Consider the following 23,381-nt stretch of genomic DNA (forward strand, 5'->3'; position numbering starts at 1 on the left):
CAGGTTCAGAGACAGAATGGAACTCACTCCACACTGTCACATCACACATTCCCGGGGTCAGACACAGAGTGAATCTCCCTCCACACTGTCCCATCACACACTCCCAGGGTCAGACAGAGAGTGAATCTCCCTCCACACTGTCCCATCACACACTCCCAGGGTCAGACAGAGAGTGAATCTCCCTCCACACTGTCCCATCACACACTCCCAGGGTCAGACACAGAGTGAATCTCCCTCCACACTGTCCCATCACACACTCCCAGGGTCAGACACAGAGTGAATCTCCTCCACACTGTCCCATCATACACTCCCGGGGTCAGACACAGAGTGAATCCCCCTCCACACTGTCCCATCACACACTCCCAGGGTCAGACACAGAGTGAATCTCCCTCCACACTGTCCCATCACACACTCCCAGGGTCAGACACAGAGTTAATCTCCCTCCACTCTGTCTCATCACACTCTCCCGGGGTCAGACACAGAGTGAATCTCCCTCCACACCATCCCATCACACACTCCCAGGGTCAGACACACAGTGATTCTCCCTCTACACCCTCCCATCACACACTCCCGGGGTCAGATACAGAGTGAATCTCCCTCTACACCCTCCCATCACACACTCCCGGGGTCAGACACAGAGTGAATCTCCCTCCACACTGTCCCATCACACACTCCCGGGGTCAGACACAGAGTGAATCTCCCTCCACACTGTCCCATCACACACTCCCAGGGTCAGACACAGAGTGAATCTCCTCCACACTGTCCCATCATACACTCCCGGGGTCAGACACAGAGTGAATCCCCCTCCACACTGTCCCATCACACACTCCCAGGGTCAGACACAGAGTGAATCTCCCTCCACACTGTCCCATCACACACTCCCAGGGTCAGACACAGAGTTAATCTCCCTCCACTCTGTCTCATCACACTCTCCCGGGGTCAGACACAGAGTGAATCTCCCTCCACACCATCCCATCACACACTCCCAGGGTCAGACACACAGTGAATCTCCCTCCACACTGTCCCATCACACACTCCAAGGGTCAGACAGAGAGTGAATCTCCCTCCACACCATCCCATCACACACTCCCAGGGTCAGACACAGAGTGAATCTCCCTCTACACCCTCCCATCACACACTCCCGGGGTCAGACACAGAGTGACTCTCCCTCCACACCGTCCTATCACACACTCCCAGGGTCAGACACACAGTGAATCTCCCTCCACACCGTCCCATCACACACTCCCAGGGTCAGACAGACAGTGAATCTCCCTCCACACTCTCCCATCACACACTCCCAGGGTCAGACACAGAGTGAATCTCCCTCCACACCGTCCCATCACACACTCCCAGGGTCAGACACAGAGTGAATCTCCCTCCACACAATCCCAGGTTCAGAGACAGAATGGAACTCACTCCACACTGTCCCATCACACACTCCAGCGGTCAGACACAGAGTGAATCCCCCTCCACACTGTCCCATCACACACTCCCAGGGTCAGACACAGAGTGAATCTCCCTCCACACTGTCCCATCACACACTCCCAGGGTCAGACACAGAGTTAATCTCCCTCCACTCTGTCTCATCACACTCTCCCGGGGTCAGACACAGAGTGAATCTCCCTCCACACAATCCCAGGTTCAGAGACAGAATGGAACTCACTCCACACTGTCACATCACACATTCCCGGGGTCAGACACAGAGTGAATCTCCCTCCACACTGTCCCATCACACACTCCCAGGGTCAGACAGAGAGTGAATCTCCCTCCACACTGTCCCATCACACACTCCCAGGGTCAGACAGAGAGTGAATCTCCCTCCACACTGTCCCATCACACACTCCCAGGGTCAGACACAGAGTGAATCTCCCTCCACACTGTCCCATCACACACTCCCAGGGTCAGACACAGAGTGAATCTCCTCCACACTGTCCCATCATACACTCCCGGGGTCAGACACAGAGTGAATCCCCCTCCACACTGTCCCATCACACACTCCCAGGGTCAGACACAGAGTGAATCTCCCTCCACACTGCCCCATCACACACTCCCAGGGTCAGACACAGAGTGAATCTCCCTCCACACTGTCCCATCACACACTCCCGGGGTCAGACACAGAGTGAATTTCCCTCCACACCGTCCCATCACACACTCCCAGGGTCAGACACAGAGTGAATCTCCCTCCACACTGTCCCATCACACACTCCCAGGGTCAGACACAGAGTGAATCTCCTCCACACTGTCCCATCATACACTCCCGGGGTCAGACACAGAGTGAATCCCCCTCCACACTGTCCCATCACACACTCCCAGGGTCAGACACAGAGTGAATCTCCCTCCACACAGTCCCATCACACATTCCCATGTTCAGACACAGAGTGAATCTCCCTCCACACTGTCCCATCACACACTCCCAGGGTCAGACACAGAGTTAATCTCCCTCCACTCTGTCTCATCACACTCTCCCGGGGTCAGACACAGAGTGAATCTCCCTCCACACTGTCCCATCACACACTCCCGGGGTCAGACACAGAGTGAATCTCCCTCCACACTATCCCATCACACATTCCCAGAATCAGACACAGAGTGAATCTCCCTCCACACTATCCCATCACACACTCCCAGGGTCAGACAGAGAGTGAATCTCCCTCCACACTGTCCCATCACACACTCCCAGGGTCAGACACAGAGTAAATCTCCCTCCACACTGCCCCATCACACACTCCCAGGGTCAGACACAGAGTGAATCTCCCTCCACACTGTCCCATCACACACTCCCGGGGTCAGACACAGAGTGAATTTCCCTCCACACCGTCCCATCACACACTCCCAGGGTCAGACACAGAGTGAATCTCCCTCCACACTGTCCCATCACACACTCCCAGGGTCAGACACAGAGTGAATCTCCTCCACACTGTCCCATCATACACTCCCGGGGTCAGACACAGAGTGAATCCCCCTCCACACTGTCCTATCACACACTCCCAGGGTCAGACACAGAGTGAATCTCCCTCCACACAGTCCCATCACACACTCCCAGGGTCAGACACAGAGTGAATCTCCCTCCACACAGTCCCATCACACATTCCCATGTTCAGACACAGAGTGAATCTCCCTCCACACTGTCCCATCACACACTCCCGGGGTCAATGTGTCTTTACACACTGCCTCTTTAAAAAAAAGGTTTGATAGTGAAAAGCTTGTTGCCAGTGATGCTCCGTACATTGGATGTGTAGGTGTCGCCTGCTCACAACACCACTACAGTTTGCGGGAGACAGCTGTTTTCTCAGCCAGCAAAGACTGCTCTTCAGGTGAACACAACATATGGGGATTTAATTTGAGGAGCTTCTGAGCTGTGGGTATCAAAATAGCCGCAGAGCTGTGTCTCCCAGGCTAATGAGGCCTGTGTACACACCAGAATGGGGTAATGCATATAATGTGGTCCGAACTGCACATCTAATCCCAAATGAGCGGAGTTTGCAAGTTCTCCGGTGACCATATGTGTTTCCCAAAGGTGCTCTGGTTTCTTCGCATTCCCAATTACGTGGGTTAATTGGCCACTGTAAATTGTCCCCTAATGACTGGGCAAGGGTGAAATCTGGGGGGGGGGGGGGGAAGAGTTGGGGGATGAAACACTGGATTAATACAGAATGGTATTACTGTAGGATGAGTGTGATCACTGTGCGATGGTCAGCAGGGACCTAGTGAGTGGGCCAAGGGGCCTGTTTCCATTTCTCTCTCACACACACACACACACACAGACACACAAACCTGAAGGACGTGTTTGACTTGCGGCCCAACATCCTCTTCATTGATTGGCTTCTTTTTGGGCTTCCAGTTTTTGATGGGGAAGACAATCTTTTCCTGAAGGGAGACCCTGGCCACGAGAGAAAAGTGGGGCAGTTAAGCAGGCGTCAGTGGTGTGGTTGCCCAGGCAACGTCCTAGCCCTCAGCCAATGACACCTGGCAGTCAAGCCAAGCGATCAGCTGGTGCCCAATAGGCACAGAAAGCTGCACTACCCTGCCCCTCCTGGCTGCGTCCAGTGACACAGCGTGGTCCAGCTTCTCCACAGCCAGACCTGCCTTGGCAACGGATGCTCCTTCACCGCACTAAGGAACAGCTCGAGCAGAGCCCACCCTTCCCTGGGCTCGCCAAAAAGCCAGGCTTTGCAGAGATTCGGGCTGAGGAGATGAAGCTTACCCTCGGATGTTGACTTGCGCCAAGACCTCCACGTTCAGCCTGTAGGCAAAAACTTCACTTCTTGAATTGTTCAAGTTCTTACTGAAAATAGAATGAAAAAAAAATCAGAGGGTCAGCCCGAATGGTTGCGGGGCAGGGTGTGGTGATGTGAGCCGCACAGTCAGGGGAAAGCTTGAACCCACTGCTCTGGTATTGCCATGGCAATCGTTTGCCGAACTTATTAACTCATTGGACCAGCTCACCATATGGTCCAGGTTCAGGTGGGTACTCCATTCCCTCTCCCAGAGACCCTCGATAAAGCTGGCAAGTCTCCATGACAACTGATCCTGACATTGGCCCACAGCCAATCAGATTTAATATTGAAAGGACACTCACAACTGTGCGGCCAGACACTGCTTTAACTCCATTTACAAGTTTGCAGATGATCCCACTGCAGTGGGCCGCATCCCAAATATGATGATTCAGAGCGCAGGAGGGAGGATAGAGAGTCTACCGACATGTTGTCATGACCTCTCCCTCAATGTCAGCAAAACAACTGAGCTGGTCATTGACTTCAGAAAAATGCTTCTGTCTACATCTGCGGTGTTAAGGACGAGAGGGTTGAGAGCTTCAGGTTCCTAAGTGCGAACATCACCTAGTCCACCCTGTCCTGGTCCAACCACGCAGACAAAATGGTCAAGAAAGCTCAGCAACACCTCTACTTCCTCAGGAGGCCAAAGCAATCTGGCATGTCCACGTCGACACTTACCGATTTTTATCAACACACCATAAAAAGCACTTAATCTAGCTGCATAATGGCTTGTATAGCAACTGCTCTGCCCGTGACCGGTAGAAACTGCGGAGAGTTGTGGACACAGCTCTGCACATCTCGGAAACCAGCCTCCCCTCCATGGACTCTGTCCACACTTCTCACTGTCTCAGTGAAACAGCCAACATCATCAAAGACCCCTCCCACCCCAGATATTCTCTCTTCTCCCCTCCCATCAGGCAGAAGATACAAAAGCCTAAAGGCACATACCATTAGATCAAGGACAGTTTCTACCCGACCATTATCAGACTCTTGTACAGTAAGATGGGACTCTTCACCTCACAATCTACCTCATTGACACTTTATTGTCTATCCGCACTGCTCTTTATTTTGCATCGAGTCTGTTTTGACCATCTATACCAATCCCATTTTATTCTCCCCAGATTCTACCCATCATTTCTACACCAGGGATAATTTACAGTGGCCAACTAACCCAACGACCCGCACGTTTTTGGGGTGTGGGAGGAAACTGCAGCACCCCATTCACAGGGTGAACGTGCATTCTCCACACAGTCAGTGCCCAAGGCCAACATGGAATTGGGGTCTCAGGAGCTGTAATGCCATCCAAGGCCCAGGTACTTCCTCCTGAACTGGCGATACCATAGGGCTGGAGAAAGTGAGATAGGCAGGAGGTCCGTGTCAGTTTCTTTGGTGGCTTCACCATTAATGTCAGGTGGTCTCCCCTTTCAACATGACCCTGGGCATACCTGCGGATCTGGAGCTCAAACTCGATGAACTTCTTGTCGTCGCGCAGCTGATGAACGGTGAAGCGGAGGCCCCCTGAGAGCTGAGGAAGAGATATGGTTAGACCGGTGACAGTACCCCCTCCTCTTCCTATGATCCATCCTCAACAGGAGTGCTGACACATCACAGTGACAAACATCCCTCTCCCAGAGAGGAAGGAAGGAATGGCTAAACGTCCAAATTTAACCTCCCAAACTCTGTTCTACTCTCAGATTTGGAGAAGAGCCAGGTTTTCCAGTTCTCTGGGCAGTGGGATTGCTCTGTGATGAGGTAAATTGTTGTCAGCAGCTTGTGCCTGTAGGGATTCCAGACCAGTTTGGCAGAATCCCACCCTTCCACATCATCCCCACCATCCCAAGCCCTTTCCCATGAAATCGTTAATCCAACCCCACAAGCAGAAACTCTGCTTGCTGCCCCTTCTACCTCTGTCCCACCATTCCTGTCCACCTCCTCACATCCAGTACACACCGCGTTCCCTCACCCATTCCCACCTCCCTGCCCCCTCTCGCCACTCCCAAGGCACATTCGAGGACAAATCCGTCAGCCTCTCGCCCCCTCCCCCTCACACAGCTGTTACGCCACACTTACGTTGGTCCCAGGCTTCATAGGGTTTCCCAGGATACACACCACAGTCTGGTTGTCACAGGTACAGCTAAGCATGGCCAGGCCCTGCAGTTGGACAGAGAGGAGGTTAGATGATGCCACCAGGCTGGAAGCCCGGGTACAGACTGAATTACTCTTAGGCTGTAGCAACAGCATCATGGTGTCTGAGAGGAGAGGAGGCAAGGTCACCAAGCCCTGACAAACACATAGGACTGAACAAGGAGGGTAAGAGGTGAATGTGTAAAAATAAAATGACGAGCTGATCACACACTCCCGGGGTCAGACACAGACTGAATCTCCCTCCACACCGTCACATCACACACTCCCAGGGTCAAACACAGAGTGAACCTCCCTCCACACTGTCCCATCACACACTCCCAGGGTCAGACAGTGAGTGAAGCTCACTCCACACTGTCCCATCACACACTCCCAGGGTCAGACACAGAGTGACTCTCCCTCCACACTGTCCCATCACACACTCCCGGGGTCAGACAGTGAGTGAAGCTCACTCCACACTATCCCATCACACACTCCCAGGGTCAGACACAGAGTGAATCTCCCTCCACACTGTCCCATCACACACTCCCGGGGTCAGACACAAAGTGAAGCTCCATACTTACCTCGTCCCGTACTATTCCACTGAAATGTGCTTCAGGAGGCAGGAATACGTACAGCTCGGCCTCATACGCCCCTCCTTCACCCTGATTCCTCGCCTCAAAGTTCAGCGTCAGTGGATTTTCATCACCAAAATAGACAGTTTTACGATCCCTGCAAGGAAGCATAGCATTATGTTGAGCCGGGTGGGACAAACCATCACAGCACTTTCCCTACAGACACCTGGAATTCACAGCCAGAAGGCTGCTTGTAAAATGAGGTCACTGTTGTAACGTAAGCAAACCCAACAGTCAACTGGGCCCACAAGGAGCAGGAGCAGAGGGAACCTCTTCATGATTTCTGTGGTTTTACAAGGAGGACATGCTGCCCTTATTTGTATCGTAAGACCTCTACCATCCCCCGGCTCAGTAATTATACCTCCAGAGGCTCAATACCCTCTACAAGAAGTTTCAACATAGCTCAGATTTAAATGACTGCCCTAATCCTGTCCTCTCATTCGAAGCCCTCCCACCGATGGAAATATCTCCCGGATGACACAAAGGTTGGGGGTGTTGTGGATAGTGTGGAGGGCTGTCAGAGGTTACAGCAGGACATTGATATGATGCAAAACTGGGCTGAGAAGTGGCAGATGGAGTTCAATCCAGATAATGTGAGATGGTTCATTTTGGTAGGTCAAATATGAAGGCAGAATATAGTATTAATGGTAAGACTCTTGGCAGTGTGGGGGATCAGAGGGATCTTGGGGTCCAAGTCCATTGAACTCTCAAAGCTGCTGCGCAGGTTGACAGTGTGGTTAAGAAGGCATACAGTGCACTGGCCTTTATCAATCATGGGATTGAGTTTAAGAGCCGAGGGGTAATGTTATAGCTATACAAGACCCCGGTCAGACCCCACTTGGAGTACTGTGTTCAGTTCTGGTCACCTCACAAAAGAAGGATGTGGATACTATAGAGAGAGTGCAGAGGAGAGTTACAAGGATGTTGCCTGGATTGGGGAGCATGCCTTATGAGAATAGGTTGAGTGAACTCGGCCTTTTCTCCTTGGAGCAATGGAGAATGAGAGGTGACCTGATAGAGGTGTAAAAGATGATGAGGGGCATTGATCGGGTGGGTAGTCAGAAGCTTTTTCCCAGGGCAGAAATGGCTAACATGAGGAGGCATAGTTTTAAGGTGATTGGAAGTAGGTATTGAGGGGATGTCAGGAATAAGTTTATCACACAGAGAGTGGGGGGGGGGGGGGCTGTGGAATTCACTGCTGGTGACGGTGGTGGAAGTGGATACAATAGGGTCTTTTAAGAGACTCTTAGATAGGTACACAGAGCTTAGAAAAATAGAGGGCTATGCGGCAGAGTAATTCTAGGCAGATTCTAAAGTAGGCTCCGTGGTCAGCACAACATTGTGGGCCGAAGGGCCTGTAATGTGCTGTAGATTTCTATGTTCTGTGTTCAGGTCACCTCAGCATCTTACACATTTCAATAAGGTCACCCCTCATTCCGCCAAACCCCAAAGAATACAGATATAATTCCTTTCGTCACTCATGAGAGGGCAACTCAATCACCACTCTGTAGGACTGCACTGGAGAGGGTGCAGAGGAGATTCACCTGGGACGTTGCCCGGGATGGAGCGTTTCTGTTATGACGGAAGACTGGAGAGACCAGAACTGAACACAGTATTCCAAGTGGGGTCCTGAAGCCTGACAGAGGCGTACAAAATTATGAGGGGGTACTTAGGGCAGATAGTGAGAAACCTGTTGCCAGTGACTACCATTGGGGAGGAGGTACAGGAACCTAAAGATCCACACCCAAAAATTTAAGAACAACTTCTTCCCCTCCACCATCTAAGTTTTGAACCAGTCACAAACCCATGGTTCATTATTCCTCGTTTGCACGATTTACTTTATTACTGTGTGGTGGAAGTTGGGACTCTCATGTTTAAGAGGAGTCTGGGGGTGCGCTGGCATAGCCCAAAAGTGTCACCATACTTCCAGTATCAAGAGCTCCTTAACCCTAACCCCTACGTCTTTGGAATGTGGGAGGAAACTCACATGATTACGGGGAGAACGTACAAACTCTTTAGAGGAGACAACAGTGGGAATAGAACTCCAATCAGTGATCACTGGTGCTGTAAAGCGATTGTGTTATCCACTACGCTACCATGGTACATTTTATGCTGTATTACTCTATAAACCCTTGTAAATTTCCCAGTCCACTGATCACAACTAGCCCTTGTCACATTGTATGCTCTGGTCTTTGATTTAATATTTCTCTTGGCTTCCTTTGTTAACCATAGATGGTTCCTCTTTCCCTTGTGGTCTGATTAATCTCTGTTCAGTGTTATGAACCAGCTGTTTAAATACCTGCCGTTGTTTCTCCACTGACCTACCAACCCCATCGACTCCAGACACCGGTGTGGGGGCACTGCTTCAGGACCCTAGGTATCCACCCTCAAACACAGTCCTGAGTTCTACCACGCTGGGATCACTGTCTCATTTCTCGGAAAGATTCGCTGTGCTTGCCAATTTTTCATTCCTCTGGCCATGTCTGCGATGACCGCATTCGCCTTGTAAAAGATTTGCTTACCCCTGTACGGAGAGATGCAGGTCTGGAACACAGATGTTGTCCTCCCCACAGTCGAGCTGAATCTGGGCCTGATTAAAATCCACAAAAGAAAGACGTTATTTGGTGTGTTGAAAGAGTGAAAACTCTGCCCAGTTCCTGCTCCATTTGGGACTGGTTTCAGATAAAGCAGAGGCTCCCCATCCACTGGGCCGGGCACTGTCCAGAACACCCTCGGACAGGGGCTGAGCCAGAACAGAATGCTGGAAACGCTCAGCAGGTCAGGTAGTGCTTGTGGAGATAGAGGGAGACAGAGAGAGATTTATAAATAGGGAGAGAGAGGGAGGGGAGAGGGAGATAGAGATGCAGAAGGTTCAGAAGGAATGGGGTAGGAGAGGAGTGCAATCGTGATAGAGGATTCAATAGTTAGGGGAACAGACAGGAGATTCTGTGGATGTGAAAGAGACTCTCAGAAGATATGTTGCCTCCCAGGTGCCAGGGTCAGGAATGCCTCAGATTGGTAACACGGCATTCTAAAGGGGGGGAGTGAGTCGCCAGATTTTATGGTAACACAGTAGAGCCGATGACTTAAGTCGGAAAAAGGATGAGGTTCGGAAGAAACAACATTGGGAGCTAGGTAGAAAGCTGAAAAGCAGGACCTCAAAAGGTAGTGATCTCTGGATTGCTGCCTGTGCTATGACACAGTGAGGGTAAGAGGAGGATGATTTGGGAGACGAATGCGTGGCTGAGGAACTGGTGTAGGGGAAAGGGTTTCAGATTTCTAGATCATTGGGATTTCTTCTGGGGTAGGTATGACCTAGTTTGGCAGGGGGATGGGAGCCAGCGTGGTGGGTCAGAGAATGGGGCTGTTGGTGTACAGGTAAATGTTGTGTGTAGAGAGACTGAGGAAGGAGAGGCAGTTGATGGGGTAAAATTGCAGTCAGTGGGGTGGATTGAAGTGTGTCTATTTAATGCAGGAAGTATCTAGAACAAGGGAACAAGGGATCTGGTACATGGAACTATGACATTATGGAGACATGGCTGTCACAAGGGCAGGAATGGATGCTTGATGTTCCAGGCTTTAGAATGTTTCAAAAAATACAGGGAGGGTGGGAAAAGAGGTGGGGCATTGTTAATCAGGAGTAGTTTCATAGCTGTAGAAAGGGAGGATGTCATGAAGGGATTGTCCACAGAGTCAGTGTGAGCGGAAGTCAGAAACAGAAAGGGGGCTAGCACTCCATTGGGAGTATTCTACAGACCCTCCCCCCCAATAGCAAGAGAGACCCTGAGAAATAGATCGGGGGCAGATTTTGGAAAGGTGCAAAATGAAGCACGCGTAGGCTTCTGGATGGTCTGGCCCATTGAGACAGGGAAAGGATGGTAGGGTGAAGAAACCATGGTTAACATGAGAGATGGACCATCTAGTCAAGAGGAAGAAATAAACTTACTTAAGGTTTAGGAAGCAAGGATCAGGCAGGGCTTTAGAGAGTTAAATGGCATTCAGGAAAGAGCTGAAGAATAGACAGAAGAGCTAGAAGGGGATGAGGTGTCCTTGGCAAGGTGTTCTAACTCCAGCATGAACTGTTCCAAGCCCAGCTGCAAAAGGTAGAGGGTTGGGCCTGGGACTAGCAACCTCATCCTGTAAAAACCCAGTGTTACAGAAACACCAGCAGAAGCTCTAAAGGCCTCGTCCATGAGAGAGGAAGGATACACAAAGAAAAAGGGCTATACCTGGAGACAGCGTGAAAGACCAGCCCAGGACAGGGGGCTCTGGTGAGCTACTGTCAGTAGGGGTGATGGGGCTCAACTTAACCCTAACCAAGTTGTCCTACACATATGTGAAGACCTGGAGGATGACTAGAGTAAGGGTAGGACTGATCAGGGATAGAAGAACAAACGTGTTCCTTGAGTCAGAGGAGGTAGAGGAGATAATTAATGACTATGTTGCTTCAGGTTTCACCAATGAGAGGGATTTCAATGTTTGTGAGGACAGTGTAAAACAGGCTGATATGCTGGAACATGTCAACGTTAAGAAAAAGGATGTGCTGGAACTTTTGAAAAAAAACGAGAATCCCCGAGGCCAGACAGGATATACCCCAGGATACTACAGGAAGTGAGGGAAGAAATTGCTGCACGTTGGGCAATGACCTTTGCATCCTCACTGACCACAGGAGTAGTGCCTGATGACTGGAGGGTGGCAAATGTTATTCCTTTGTTCAAGAAAAAGAGCAGAGATAATCCTGGGAATTATAGACCAGTGAGTCTAAGGTCAGTACTGGGCAAACTATTGGAGAGGATTCTTAGAGACAGGATGTATGAGCATTTGAAGAAACATAGCCTGATTAGGGAGTCAGCATGCCTCATGAGCCTGATTGAATTCTTTGAGGAAGTAACAAAACAAATTGATGAAGGTAGAGCAGTGGATGTGGTGTATATGGATTTTAGTAAGATGTTTTTATGAGGTTCCCCATGGTTCATTCAGAAAATCAGGTGGCAGGGGATCCAGGGAAACTTGTCTGTGTGGATTCAGAATTTGCTTGTCCACAGAAGGCAGAGGGTGGTTGTAGATGGAGCATATTCTGCCTGGAGGTCAGTGACCAGTGGTGTTCCACAGGGATCTGTACTGGGATCCCTGCTCTTTGTGATTTTCATAAATGACTTGGATGAGGATGTGGGAGGGTGGGCTAGCAAGTTTGCAGATGACACAAAGGTTAATAGTGTTGTGGATAGTGTAGATTACAACGAGACATTTTCAGGATGCAGAGCTAGGCTGAGAAAAGGCAGATGGAGTTCAACCCAGAAAAGAGTGAAGTGATTCACTTCGGAAGGTTGAATTTGAAGGCAGGATACAGAGTTAATGATAGGATTCATTAGCAGTGTGGAGGATATCAGGGATCTTGGGGCCCACATCCATAGATCCCTCAAAGATGCCATGCAAGTTGATAGGGTGTGTTGGCCTTCAATAGACGGATCGAGTTCAAGAGCTGCGATGTAACGTAGTTACAGTTCTCTCAACTTTGGGGGCTTTTTCACACCTGGAGTTAAGAGGGTCCAGGACAGGTTCTCTGAGGTAGTGACACCCAGGAATTTAAAGTCCCCTTCCCCTTTTTACACCTTGCCCTGCTGTGTATGACTTCTGTTCTTTCTCATTATAGGAAGGATGTGGAAGCTTTAGAGATGGTGCAGAGGAAATTTATCAGGATTGGAGAACGTGTCTTATGAGGATAGATTGAGCAAGTTTGGGCTCTTTGGAGCGAAGGAGGATGAGAGGTGACTTGATAGAGTACAAGATGATAAGAGACATAGATAGAGTGGATAGCCAGAGACTCTTTCCCCTGGAGTGGAAATGGCTAATACAAGGGGGCATAATTTTAAAGTGATTGGAGGAAAGCAGAGGGGGGGATGTCAGAGGTGAGATTTTTTTAAAACACAGAGAGTGGTAGGCGCATGGAATGCACTGTGAGAGGTGGTGGTAGAGGCAGATACATTAGGGACATTTTAGAGGGAAGATGATAGATACGGATGATAGAATACTGGAGGGCTATGTCAGAATCAGAATCAGATTTATTATCACTGGCATGTGACATGAAATTTGGTAACTTAGCAGCAGCAGTTAAAAAAAAATAAAACAATAATAAATAAACAAGTAAATCAATTACATGTATTGAATAGATTTTTTAAATGTGCAAAAACAGGAAATACTGTATATTAAAAAAAAAGTGAGGTAGTGTCCAAAGCTTCAATGTCCATTTAGGGATGGGATGGCAGAGGGGAAGAAGCTGTTCCTGAATCACTGAGGGAAGGGTTAGATTGATCTTTGAGTAGGTTAACAACATCGTGGGCAGAGGGATCTGCACCGTGCTGAGGTGCTCTATGTCCACCCTTGTGACTTGTTGCTTTAATAATACTCATTACAGATGGCGCCAAGATGACAAAGGATGGTTGAACATCACTTTAAACTCAGCATAATCCCATTCACCTGAACCTCGCTGAGGGGGAAGGACATACCTTTTGTACCAGGGAGTCACTTGTCGAGTAGCTGAGGATTGGCTGCAGTCCGTGGTCATCAGTGGGGTTTCTGGGATCCAGACTGAAGTTCAGTCCTATGTGTATCAGTGAGAGTTTATCTCGAAATTTATGTTCTTCCTGCCGATGAACAACAGGTTATAAATTTCACTGGTGAGAAATTCAAGTTGATCTTCAACTTCAAAACTGGAAATAGTCATGAACTCTTAGTCATTCAGCATGGAAACAGGCCCTTTGGCCCACTGAGTCTATGCTGGCCATCAACCACCCATTTACACTGATCCCACTTTATTCTCCCCGCGTTTCCATCAAATCCCTCCCCGATTCTACCCCTCACCCACACACCATTATAGCAGCCAATCAACCCTCCAACTCACATGCCATTAGCATGTGGGAGGAAACGGGAGCCGACGTTCTCACAGGGAGAACGTGCAAACTCCGCACGGGCAGCATCAGAGGCTGGGCTCGAACCCAGTTCTCTGGAACGGTGAGGTAGTGCTTCTAGCCACTGCGCAACTCCCCACAGCTCTGAAATCAGAATGCGGTCACCAAAGCGATGCAGAATCCTGGTGAAATGTACATATCGGACCCAATGCGAGCAGGTCCTAAGCTTGTAACAAGTTGCCCGGGGATGCAGTCAGATCAGTGCTGAGGGGCGTGGGCACCAGAGGGAGTGCAGCATTGACAGAGGCCACTCAAATCGCCAGACCACAAGCAGATGACCAAAAGGTTTTGAATCAAAATAAGAAACTCTTAAGAACTTCAGACTGGGTAAGGGCTGCTGCCGGGGTATCATGGACTCAGAGTTGGAATTAGAACAGACTGTCATTCGGATTAACAGGGATAGACCAGCAAGGCTCCCGTGCCTGTTGCTGTTGCAGGAACCGCGACCATAAGTGAGTGCGGAGCAGAAACCAGCACTTACAAGGAGATAGACCTTCAGGTCTCGACAGATCTCTGCCTGCCCATTGATGATGGTGATGTTGTCCTGATACAAAGGCTCCTGGGAATGGAGAAACAGCACTCGCTTTATGGCACCCTTCTGCTTCAGTTTGTCCAATTGCAACTCCACCTTAAAACCTGCAGAGTGAAATCCAACAATCAGAGATGGTGTTCGAGTGAAAGGAGGGAAGTGAAGAAAGGAGGTAGAGGGGGTAGAGGGTGTTGGAGGAGAGGGGGAAAAATGGGGGAGGAGAGGGGTGGAGGAGGGGGAGGAGGAGTGGGAGCAGAGGGGGAAGGAGGGAGAGGGTGAGAGAAGGGGGGAAAAGGAGGAAACCTGGAGGGAGGGTGGAGGGAGAGTGAGGGGGAAGTGGAGAGAGGGGGACAGAGGGAGACAGAGGGAAGGGAGGGGGGAGAGAGTGCAGGGTAGGGACAGAGGAATGCATAAGGTATGGTAAAGAGAGTGAGAATGTAGGTATCTGGGTAGGCCGAATGTGAGAGTACAGGGAGTACAGGGCAGGGTGGGAGGCTGTTGTGGAGACAGGGAAGGAAGAGGTGAGAGGTGGGGAAGTCATAAGATATTGGAGAAGAATTTGTGGACTGCGTCAGGGATTGCTTCTCAGGTCAGTATGTTACAGAACCTACCCAGTGACAGACTATTTTAGATTTTGGTTATTTATAAGGAGGATGGGCTACTATGAGATCTTGTGGTTAAATATCCCCAAGGAAGGAATGATCACAACCTGATAGAATACCAGATAAAGTTTGAAGACCAACACCACAGGACCAAACCCAGAGTGTCTCCAACTTAAATAAGGACAATTGTAATGTCATGAAGGTGGAACTGTTTATGATGGACTGAAAAAATAAGCTTAGAGACGGGTCAGTGAATGAACAGTGGCGGATATTCACACAGCTGCTCCATAACACTCAGCAGGAATTTATCCGAATTAGACAGAGGGATTCCACGACAGAGAGGCACCATCTGTGGTTAACATTAGACTTGGCCTCCTTTGTTAAATTGAAAAGCAGGCATATAGAGTGGCAAGAACTGGTGGGAGACCAGAGGATGGGAACACTTTAAAATCCAGCAGCAAATGACTAGAAATTGATAAGGGAGAAAATACATTTTCAGATAAAAATTGCATGCAACATCAAAATAAAGAGTAAGATTGTCTGTGGACACACAAATAAGAAGACAGCCAAGGTAGGTGAGGGAACTCAGGAAAATGAGACTAGTAAATTAATAACAGGAATGAAAGAAATGGGAGATATGTTAAATCAATATTTGCGCTGGCCTTCACTGGGTAGGACACTGCAAATACCCACAAGATAACAGATGGGCTCATTTCAAATAACAGGGAGGAACCTGTAGAAATCCCAACACAAGAGATGACATGTCAGAGAAACTTGGGGGATAAAGGCAGACAAGTTGCCAGGACCTAATGGACTGCACCCAAAGATTTAAAGGAAGTGACAACTGCAGAGATAGTGAAGCCATTGGTTAAAAAATGTTGGGGCCAGACGGGGTGGTTTGAGTGTCTCAGAAACTGCTGATCTCCTGGGATTTTCACGCACGACAGTCTCTAGAGTTTACAGAGAATGGTGCGAAAAACAAAAAAACGTCCAGCGAGTGTCAGTTCTGCAGCCTGATAATGAGAGAGGTCAGAGGAGAACAGCCAGGCTGGTTCAGACTGACAGGAAGGTGACAGTAACTCAGATAGGCACGTATTACAGTAGTGGCATGCAGAAAAGCATCTCTGAATGCATAACCTGTCAAGCCTTGAAGTTAATAGGCTATACCAGGTTCCGCTCCTGTACCTAATAAAGTGGACACTGAAAGCTATAAAATACACATGAATATACATATTTATTTCTCATTGTAATTTATAGCACTGTGCTGCTGCTGCAAAAAAAAACAGCTTTCACAACATATCAGTGATAATAAACCTGATTCTGATTTGGATTCTCTTGCTTAAAAGAAATCTGACGGCAGTGAACTACAAGCCAGTTAATTTAACATCTATTGTTGGCAAGAGGCTGGAGGCAACAAGAAGAAAGAAATAACTAATCAATTAGAAAAGCTGAGTTTAATCAAACCTGTCAATATGGTATAAGTAAATTTGTTTGAATTGTTCGAGGGTGTGACAAAGAGAGCTGATAGAGGGGAACCTGTAGATGTAGCATACCTAGATTTCCAAAAGGCATTTGACATGGAAACACATAAAAGACTGGTGCATTACTTAAGAGCCCAAGGTATTGGAGTGTGTTAAAATGGATTGAAAACTGGCCTCACGTGGAAAGTAGAGGGTTGGAATAAATGGGTTCTCTTTAGACTGGACTGGAGGGACATAACTAATGGAGTTCCTCAGGAATCGATTCTTTGCCTAAGGTAATTTACATAATGACCCAGTGGAGGGAACAAAATGTAATGTTTCCAAATTTGTCAATGATACAAAAGTAGATTGAAGGGCATGTTTTAATGAGAACATCGTAATTCTGACAGACTGAGTGAGTGGGCAAATGACAAACGGAGTTTAACAAGAGGTCATGCATTTCAGTGAGTGGAAACAAAGGGCAGATTATTATCTAAATGTAGAGAGACTGCAAGTGAGTGACGTGCAGAGGGATCTTGGTGTTCTAGTGCACAAGTCACAAGAAGTTAGCAGGCAAGTCCGACAAGAAAGTGGCTTGTCGGCCTTTGTTGGTGAGGCTGCATGCTGTTTTGATCCCCTCATCTAAAATAGGACATGGGAGCATTGGAGGCAGTCCAAAGGAGCTTCACCAGGATCATTCCTGCGATGAGCAAGGTTGTCCTAGCAAAGGACAGGCAATATGGGACTATATTCCCTGGAGTCTCGAAGAATGACCTTAATCAAACTTATAAAATCCTCAGGGGACTTGACAGGGTAGACATTGAGATGTTTCTAGCAGTGGGAGAGCCATGAATGAGGGGACGTCTTTACAAAATAAGTGAAAACTGAGGTTTGCAGAATTTTCTTCTGTCAGAGGGGGGTGCATCTCTGGAATTTACTTCCCCTGCCTCTCCCTGCTCCTATTTTCTCGTGTTCCTATGTGGCATTGGTATTGGTTATTATTGTCACCTGTACTGAGATACAGTGAAAAACTTGTCTTGCATACTGTCCATACAGATTAGATCAATGAATCACAGTGCATTGAGGTAGAACAAGGTAAAACAATAACAGAATGCAGAATAAAGTGTCACATAGAGAGTGTGCAGTGCAGATAAATGATCAAGTGCAAAATCATAGCAAGATAGACTGTGAGGCCAAGAGTCTATCTCATTGTACTAGGGGAACATTCAAAAGTCTCTATTGACAGTGAGAGAGAAACTGTCCTTGGGCCTGGTGGAATGTGCTTTCAGGCTTTTGTATCTTCTGCCTGATGGGAGGGAGGGAAGAGAGAATGTCAGGGTTGGTGACATGGCTGACTGCTCTCTGCTCCAGTCTGCAGCTGGATCTACTTTGGTCAATGTGTGAGCCTGGTGACTCAGTGATCACTTCCTTCCTCACTACTAATGCCACCTGCCCTCCAAGGATCCCTGCCCTCTTGCCCTACAACATCCCCCTTATCGAGGGCCAACTCACTGTGCATTGGATCTAATGCATGCGATGGCTTCCAGTCTCTGTGGGCTCAGCAGAGGTCCCACTGTTAGGGAATGTGACCCTCACACATCACCCTGGCCCAGGGGGCAAAGAAGGGAATTGTTACCATGATACTCACACAAGCTGAACAGTCCCACCAGCTTGCTCTGGAGGTACAATCATACAGACAGCTGGACAAGTGATTGGCCATGTTGTGGGACAGGCTTTACTGGGTGTCTTCAGTGTTGAAAGAGGAAGGACTCTCCAACATCTCATCCAAGAGCAGCCCCACTGGATCTGAACCCTCTCCCTTCCCTCAGCTCACCACCCCTGCGTTTGACACGGCCACTCGCCCCTCTGTCCGCCTGTCCTGTTTAGGTACATCACCGTGTCACGGCCATCACACTCACCGATCGAGTCTGGCACGTGTTTCCCAGACGCACTCAGGCAGAAGCTGACGTTGATGCTGCATGAGAGAAGAGAGTGGTGATGTTATACACAAGCACTTCTGGCGGCCCATCCCAGAGCAGCACTGGCAGGTAGGCCCTCAGCAGCTCCCAACTTGCTCCAGGATTGCTTCTCACTACGGTTGTCAGCTGCGCACTGGCCTGTACGCATTCAGGAGTGTGAGAGTTAAAGGGACAGAGTACCCTGATATATTCTCAACCTCGGTCAGTGCTGGGCTTTAAGTAATGGCTCATTCTTGAGCCTGCAGAGTAATGCTATCCTAGGGGCCTAGGGAGCAGGCTCCAGCCCCCTGGCCAGGCTGGGAGGAGGAGGTTGGCTGAGAAGAGGACAGGACCTGCTAGCACTCTCCTGCCTGACAGGACATGGAGCTGGAGCAGGAGGCCATCCAGCTGCCTGCAGGCAGTGGGAGCCCAGCCAAGTTGGAGACAGGACAGCTGATGAGAATTACTCCACGTGTCCCAGAGGGAGGCTGAAATGTCCAGCGGCAGAACTGGGAGGCCGTGGTTTCAGGATCCGTGAATGGGAGGGAGGGAGCTGACAGTTCCCACCCCGCACTGCTGGCTGAGAAAAGAGCAGACAGCCTGATAGCAGAGATGGAGATGGGTGGTGGGTAGATGTAGTATGAAGGGAGTTGTGTGTTCCCAGAAGCCAGGGTACTCTCCCTACCCCAGCCCTGCCCACCTGACGCTGCGGCCAAGAGCAGGCCCGAAGTGTGCTCCCCCCAACCGGGAAAAGCGGCTTGCAGACCGAAGCTCTGCAATTCCTTGTCAGACCTGCAGCAGCCAAGACCCCTGCCTCTGGAATTCACTGGAAGATGATCAACCTCGTGACCTGCTCAGGAACTCATTAGATTACCCTGACCTGGCAGCTTTTGTTACAGGCATAGGAAACGTCAATTGCAGTAGAGCCTTCTGGGAGGTGGAATGGTTACAGCACCACAGACCATTCAGCCCATTCTGCTCGCACTGGCTCTCCAGCAGAGCAACTCATGGGTTTTACCTAACTCCCCCATGCAAACCTTTCCTAACCATCCATCTCTCCACTCCCCTCCAGAAGGTCACAGTGGAATCTGCCCCCACTGCATCCCGAGGAGCACGTTCCAGGTCCCAACCACACACTGCGTACAAACCTCCGACCTCATGTCAGTCTTCATTCTCTGACCACAACACCCCCACCAGTGAGAGCAGTTTCCCACTCCAGTGTACTCTGAGGCCCGTGATCTTCTGTTACAGACTCAAGCGTACATTGGAAGTTTCAACCATGACAGTCAAGGTCACATTCAGGACCATTCCAAGCTGCTGCTGATCCCTGCCACATCTCTCGCTTTGTGGCATCTCCAAACTCCAAGGAGAAGAGCAAAAGAATTCTACTTGATAATACACAGTTCGAAGACGCGGTCGCAGAATTAGAACAAGAATAGCATGTGGGCAAATGGGATGAGTGTGGATGGGCAAGGAAAGGTCAGTATGCACACAGTGGGCCACAGGGCCTTTTGCATGCTGTACCATTCGATGGCCATTCAGCTCTACAGGGGATATACCATTGGGACTGGCTGAAAACTACACGTACCATGTGACATCAGTGTTGTTCACTGTGCAGGCCTTCTCCTCTGGGTTGAAGACAGAAGGCGACACTTTCAGCGTGGCACTTGCACGCACAATAGGCCTGGCCCTGGACCGAGAGACAAGAGCATTAGTTCCTGAAATGGTTGCTATGGCAATGAGGAGCAAGCTTGACAATCCTGAAACAACATAGGTTTGCTGACATGATGAGAATTGACAGGAACTCATCACAACACATTTTGCTTACATATACCAGTAGGATGCTTAGCAAACCCACTCCCTAGGGACAAGAAACCTTCCTCACGTAAATGAGGAAGTCCTATTCCCTGGCACCTGACAGGACAAAAGCAGCAAGGCCCCAAATCCTGGAGACATTTGGACCAGAGACCCAAGGGGTTGTTCAGAAAGGAGACACGTTGATGCTAAACAAGCAGCAATTTCCATCCCAATGCAAGGTCCCTGTGTCAAGCAGAGACCTGGAGAGATTTGGGGTCTGTAAGGCTATGACTCGTTCCCAAGCTAGCCTGGGAGTTTGAGAGGAGGGAGATGGCAGTGCAGTGGGTGAGGGGCCTGACGGCCAAGAGCAAAGGCAGCCCACGGCTCCCTGATGTTGCTGCCGCTTTCCTCAGAGGGAATGGAAGGAGATCTCCTCCAGAACCTGATTCAGTGCTGACCTGCACAGTTGCCTGGCAGAGCAGTGGGTGCATGGTGCTGGGCAGCGGGAGCGAGGAACATCTCTGACAGGAGCTGGACTGGTTCTGTTCACCAAGTTGGGGAAAGAGGAAGGGAGCCATGTTGTGGGGCAGAGGAGCTTGCCTGGCAGTCAGACACTTCCACCTTCTCTAGACGAGCAAGAGAAAACTCGTGTCAGGAAGCCAGACCGTGCACAGGGTCACACCTCGAGCTGATATCAACACAACACAGCAATCTATAGCAAATATACTGAGCAGGCCATCTGCACGTTCTTACCTGTAAACCACAGCCCGATCAACACCAAATGCCCCGACAATTATATCTGAAAAACAGAAATGTAACTGAACAGAATGGAACTATGAAGGGTCAGCCCACTTTAGTGTTTACACTTCACTACAGGCAGTCCGGGGTTAAACCAGGATACAGGAGCGTGAGTTATAACGATAATGGAAACACGGCTCAAAGGTGGCCAGGTGGTGACAGCTCAGTTGCTGTTTCCAGGTGAGAAGGGGAAGGACACTACAGTGTTGCTAGTTTCACCCTGACCATCGTGCAAGCTCTGAACAGAGAGCACCATTCTCCCTGTGACCATGTGGGCTTCCCCCAGGCACTCTGGCTACCCCCCACATCCCAAAGACGTGCAGGCTGATTGTCAGTATGGACTCAATGGGCCGAAGGGCCTGTTTCTGTGCTAGGTGACCCAGAATACCAGAAGCACAAGTATAATGCAGGGAACTATATCAACGATGACATCTATTCTGCTACTTCCCCATAAAGTGGGCGGGAGGAGGAGAGTTTACAATCCAAAGAAATACTGAAGTGGATACGTAGAGGTTTTATGAGAATGGGGAGGGAGGGGTCTTGGTTTCAAGAATAACATGAACAAGTGGGGAGGACGATGGTGCTACTTTTCCCCATTCCAACTGTCCAAAACCAATGGCTTTGACTTTAATGTAGAAGGGTGCAAGAAAGAATATTTTTCCCCCAGAGGAGTAGGATTGGATTGAGGCACACACTGTCTGAGGTGGTGGTGGAGCCAGAGACTCACTGTACATTTAAAACCCATCGAGACGAGCACTTGAACCATCAAGGCAGAGAAGGGAGTGCCAACTGCTGGGCATTGGGATTGGTGTAGGTGGGTAGCTGACGGTCAGCATGAAGATGGTGGGCTAAATGGCCTGTTTCTGTACTGTGGGTGTACACTAGTTGCACGAAGTAGCTCCACAGATTAAAACAGCCATAAAAAGATTTACCTCTAGTACATGACAAATGGGAAGTAACAATGTTAAATCCTGATGCTTGGTTAGAACACACACTGCACTACGCACAACTCATCTCTGCTCTACAAAAGTCAAATTGAGACACTGGAGAACGTGCAGAAACATTGACATGGCTGAGAGCTAAACGGGGAAGGGAAGAGTGAAGAGCTAGGGGCCCTTTTTTCTGGGAACACGAACAGTGAAGGCATGACTAGAGTTTTCACTGGCTGGGCCCATGTCAAGACGGTGAAACACAATGACATGAACATCGTTACCTAGGAACTCAGGTGAAATTCTTTAGCCAGTGAGCGATGAGTCTGTGGTACTCAGTCCCATGGAGAGTGGCTCAGGTAAATGACATGGGAGCGCGAGGAGGAAGTCAACAGGGAGATGTCCTGAAGGGCAAGCAGCTGATCTGTTAGGGCCCAATGGCCTGTGTCTGTGTGATAGATGGGGCGTAATTCCATGTTACCCCTGGGATGAGGGCTGGACTTGCCCAGGAAGTGGACTGCTCTTGCAAATGTTGCAGCAGCTCTGCCTTCTTTGTCACTTGCACTACCCAGATACGGGCAGGTCCTGTAGCTCACTCCCTCACCCACTGATTCCCACTTGCACTGAGACATTTGAGGCTTAAAATTCGATTGAACTCAGTCTGCAGTTGTTCCCTTAATGCACAACCGGAAAATTTCCTCCATCGTGGTCGGGAAAAAATTGTTCTACAGGGAACGGATTCCCAGCACTCAGTTTGGGGCAGGGCTTGTTGACATCAATCCTCAATGGCCCTCTTGTTTGTAACATGCTCCACCTCCACCTACTGAGGAAATGGCTTTCCCCTCCCGCCCTCATCACTGCACGGCACAGAGAATGGAAACGGAATGCTGGATGTGAACCGTGTATCTGCGTGCGAGAGGAAGGATAGGCACACAGAGGAAAAGCTGCAAGACTGGCTCATTAAGAAGACCTGTTTCGACCTTCTCTTGGGTGGATTACACTAACAGAAGGAGCAGTTTGGTGCCCCCACACTACAGTGCTGTGTAATACCTGGGTACCCGTTCATATCCAAGTCTGTCGCTCCACGGATGGCAAAGCCGAAGCTTGCTGGCACCTTGGCGGTGGCTGCCCACTGTCCCGCCAGGATCTGGGAAGGAGTGCTGTTGAGGCCGTCGGATCGCCCGTTGTAGATGTAGACCAGGCCCTGGTCCCCAGCGTATGGGGCTCCAACTGCCACATCTGTAGGCAGAAGAGCAGGGTCAGTCTGAAGTCCCATCTAAACACACAGAAAATGCTGGAGGAACTCAGCAGGT

At 49.5% G+C, this 23,381-nt stretch overlaps 1 protein-coding gene across 2 annotated transcripts in view; it reads right to left on the reverse strand.

Annotated features, from left to right (window-relative positions):
• itga5 (integrin, alpha 5 (fibronectin receptor, alpha polypeptide)) overlaps positions 1 to 23,381 on the reverse strand; it is a 102,708-nt gene that overhangs the window by 14,199 nt on the left and 65,128 nt on the right. For both annotated transcript variants that reach the window (XR_009509004.1, XM_059956171.1), the window contains exons 13-24: positions 23,119 to 23,307; positions 21,095 to 21,140; positions 20,133 to 20,234; positions 18,506 to 18,561; positions 14,477 to 14,631; positions 13,534 to 13,671; positions 9,550 to 9,617; positions 6,977 to 7,124; positions 6,342 to 6,422; positions 5,717 to 5,796; positions 4,202 to 4,282; positions 3,772 to 3,877 (exon numbers count right to left, since the gene is read on the reverse strand). Coding sequence is in view for 1 of the 2 variants with exons in the window: in XM_059956171.1 (XP_059812154.1) it covers positions 3,772 to 3,877; positions 4,202 to 4,282; positions 5,717 to 5,796; positions 6,342 to 6,422; positions 6,977 to 7,124; positions 9,550 to 9,617; positions 13,534 to 13,671; positions 14,477 to 14,631; positions 18,506 to 18,561; positions 20,133 to 20,234; positions 21,095 to 21,140; positions 23,119 to 23,307 (1,250 nt within the window). In the remaining variant the exon portion in view is untranslated. The remainder of the gene's footprint in view (positions 1 to 3,771; positions 3,878 to 4,201; positions 4,283 to 5,716; positions 5,797 to 6,341; positions 6,423 to 6,976; positions 7,125 to 9,549; positions 9,618 to 13,533; positions 13,672 to 14,476; positions 14,632 to 18,505; positions 18,562 to 20,132; positions 20,235 to 21,094; positions 21,141 to 23,118; positions 23,308 to 23,381) is intronic.

This window comes from Hypanus sabinus, chromosome X1, assembly GCF_030144855.1.
Source record: "Hypanus sabinus isolate sHypSab1 chromosome X1, sHypSab1.hap1, whole genome shotgun sequence".
NCBI lineage: Eukaryota > Metazoa > Chordata > Chondrichthyes > Myliobatiformes > Dasyatidae > Hypanus > Hypanus sabinus.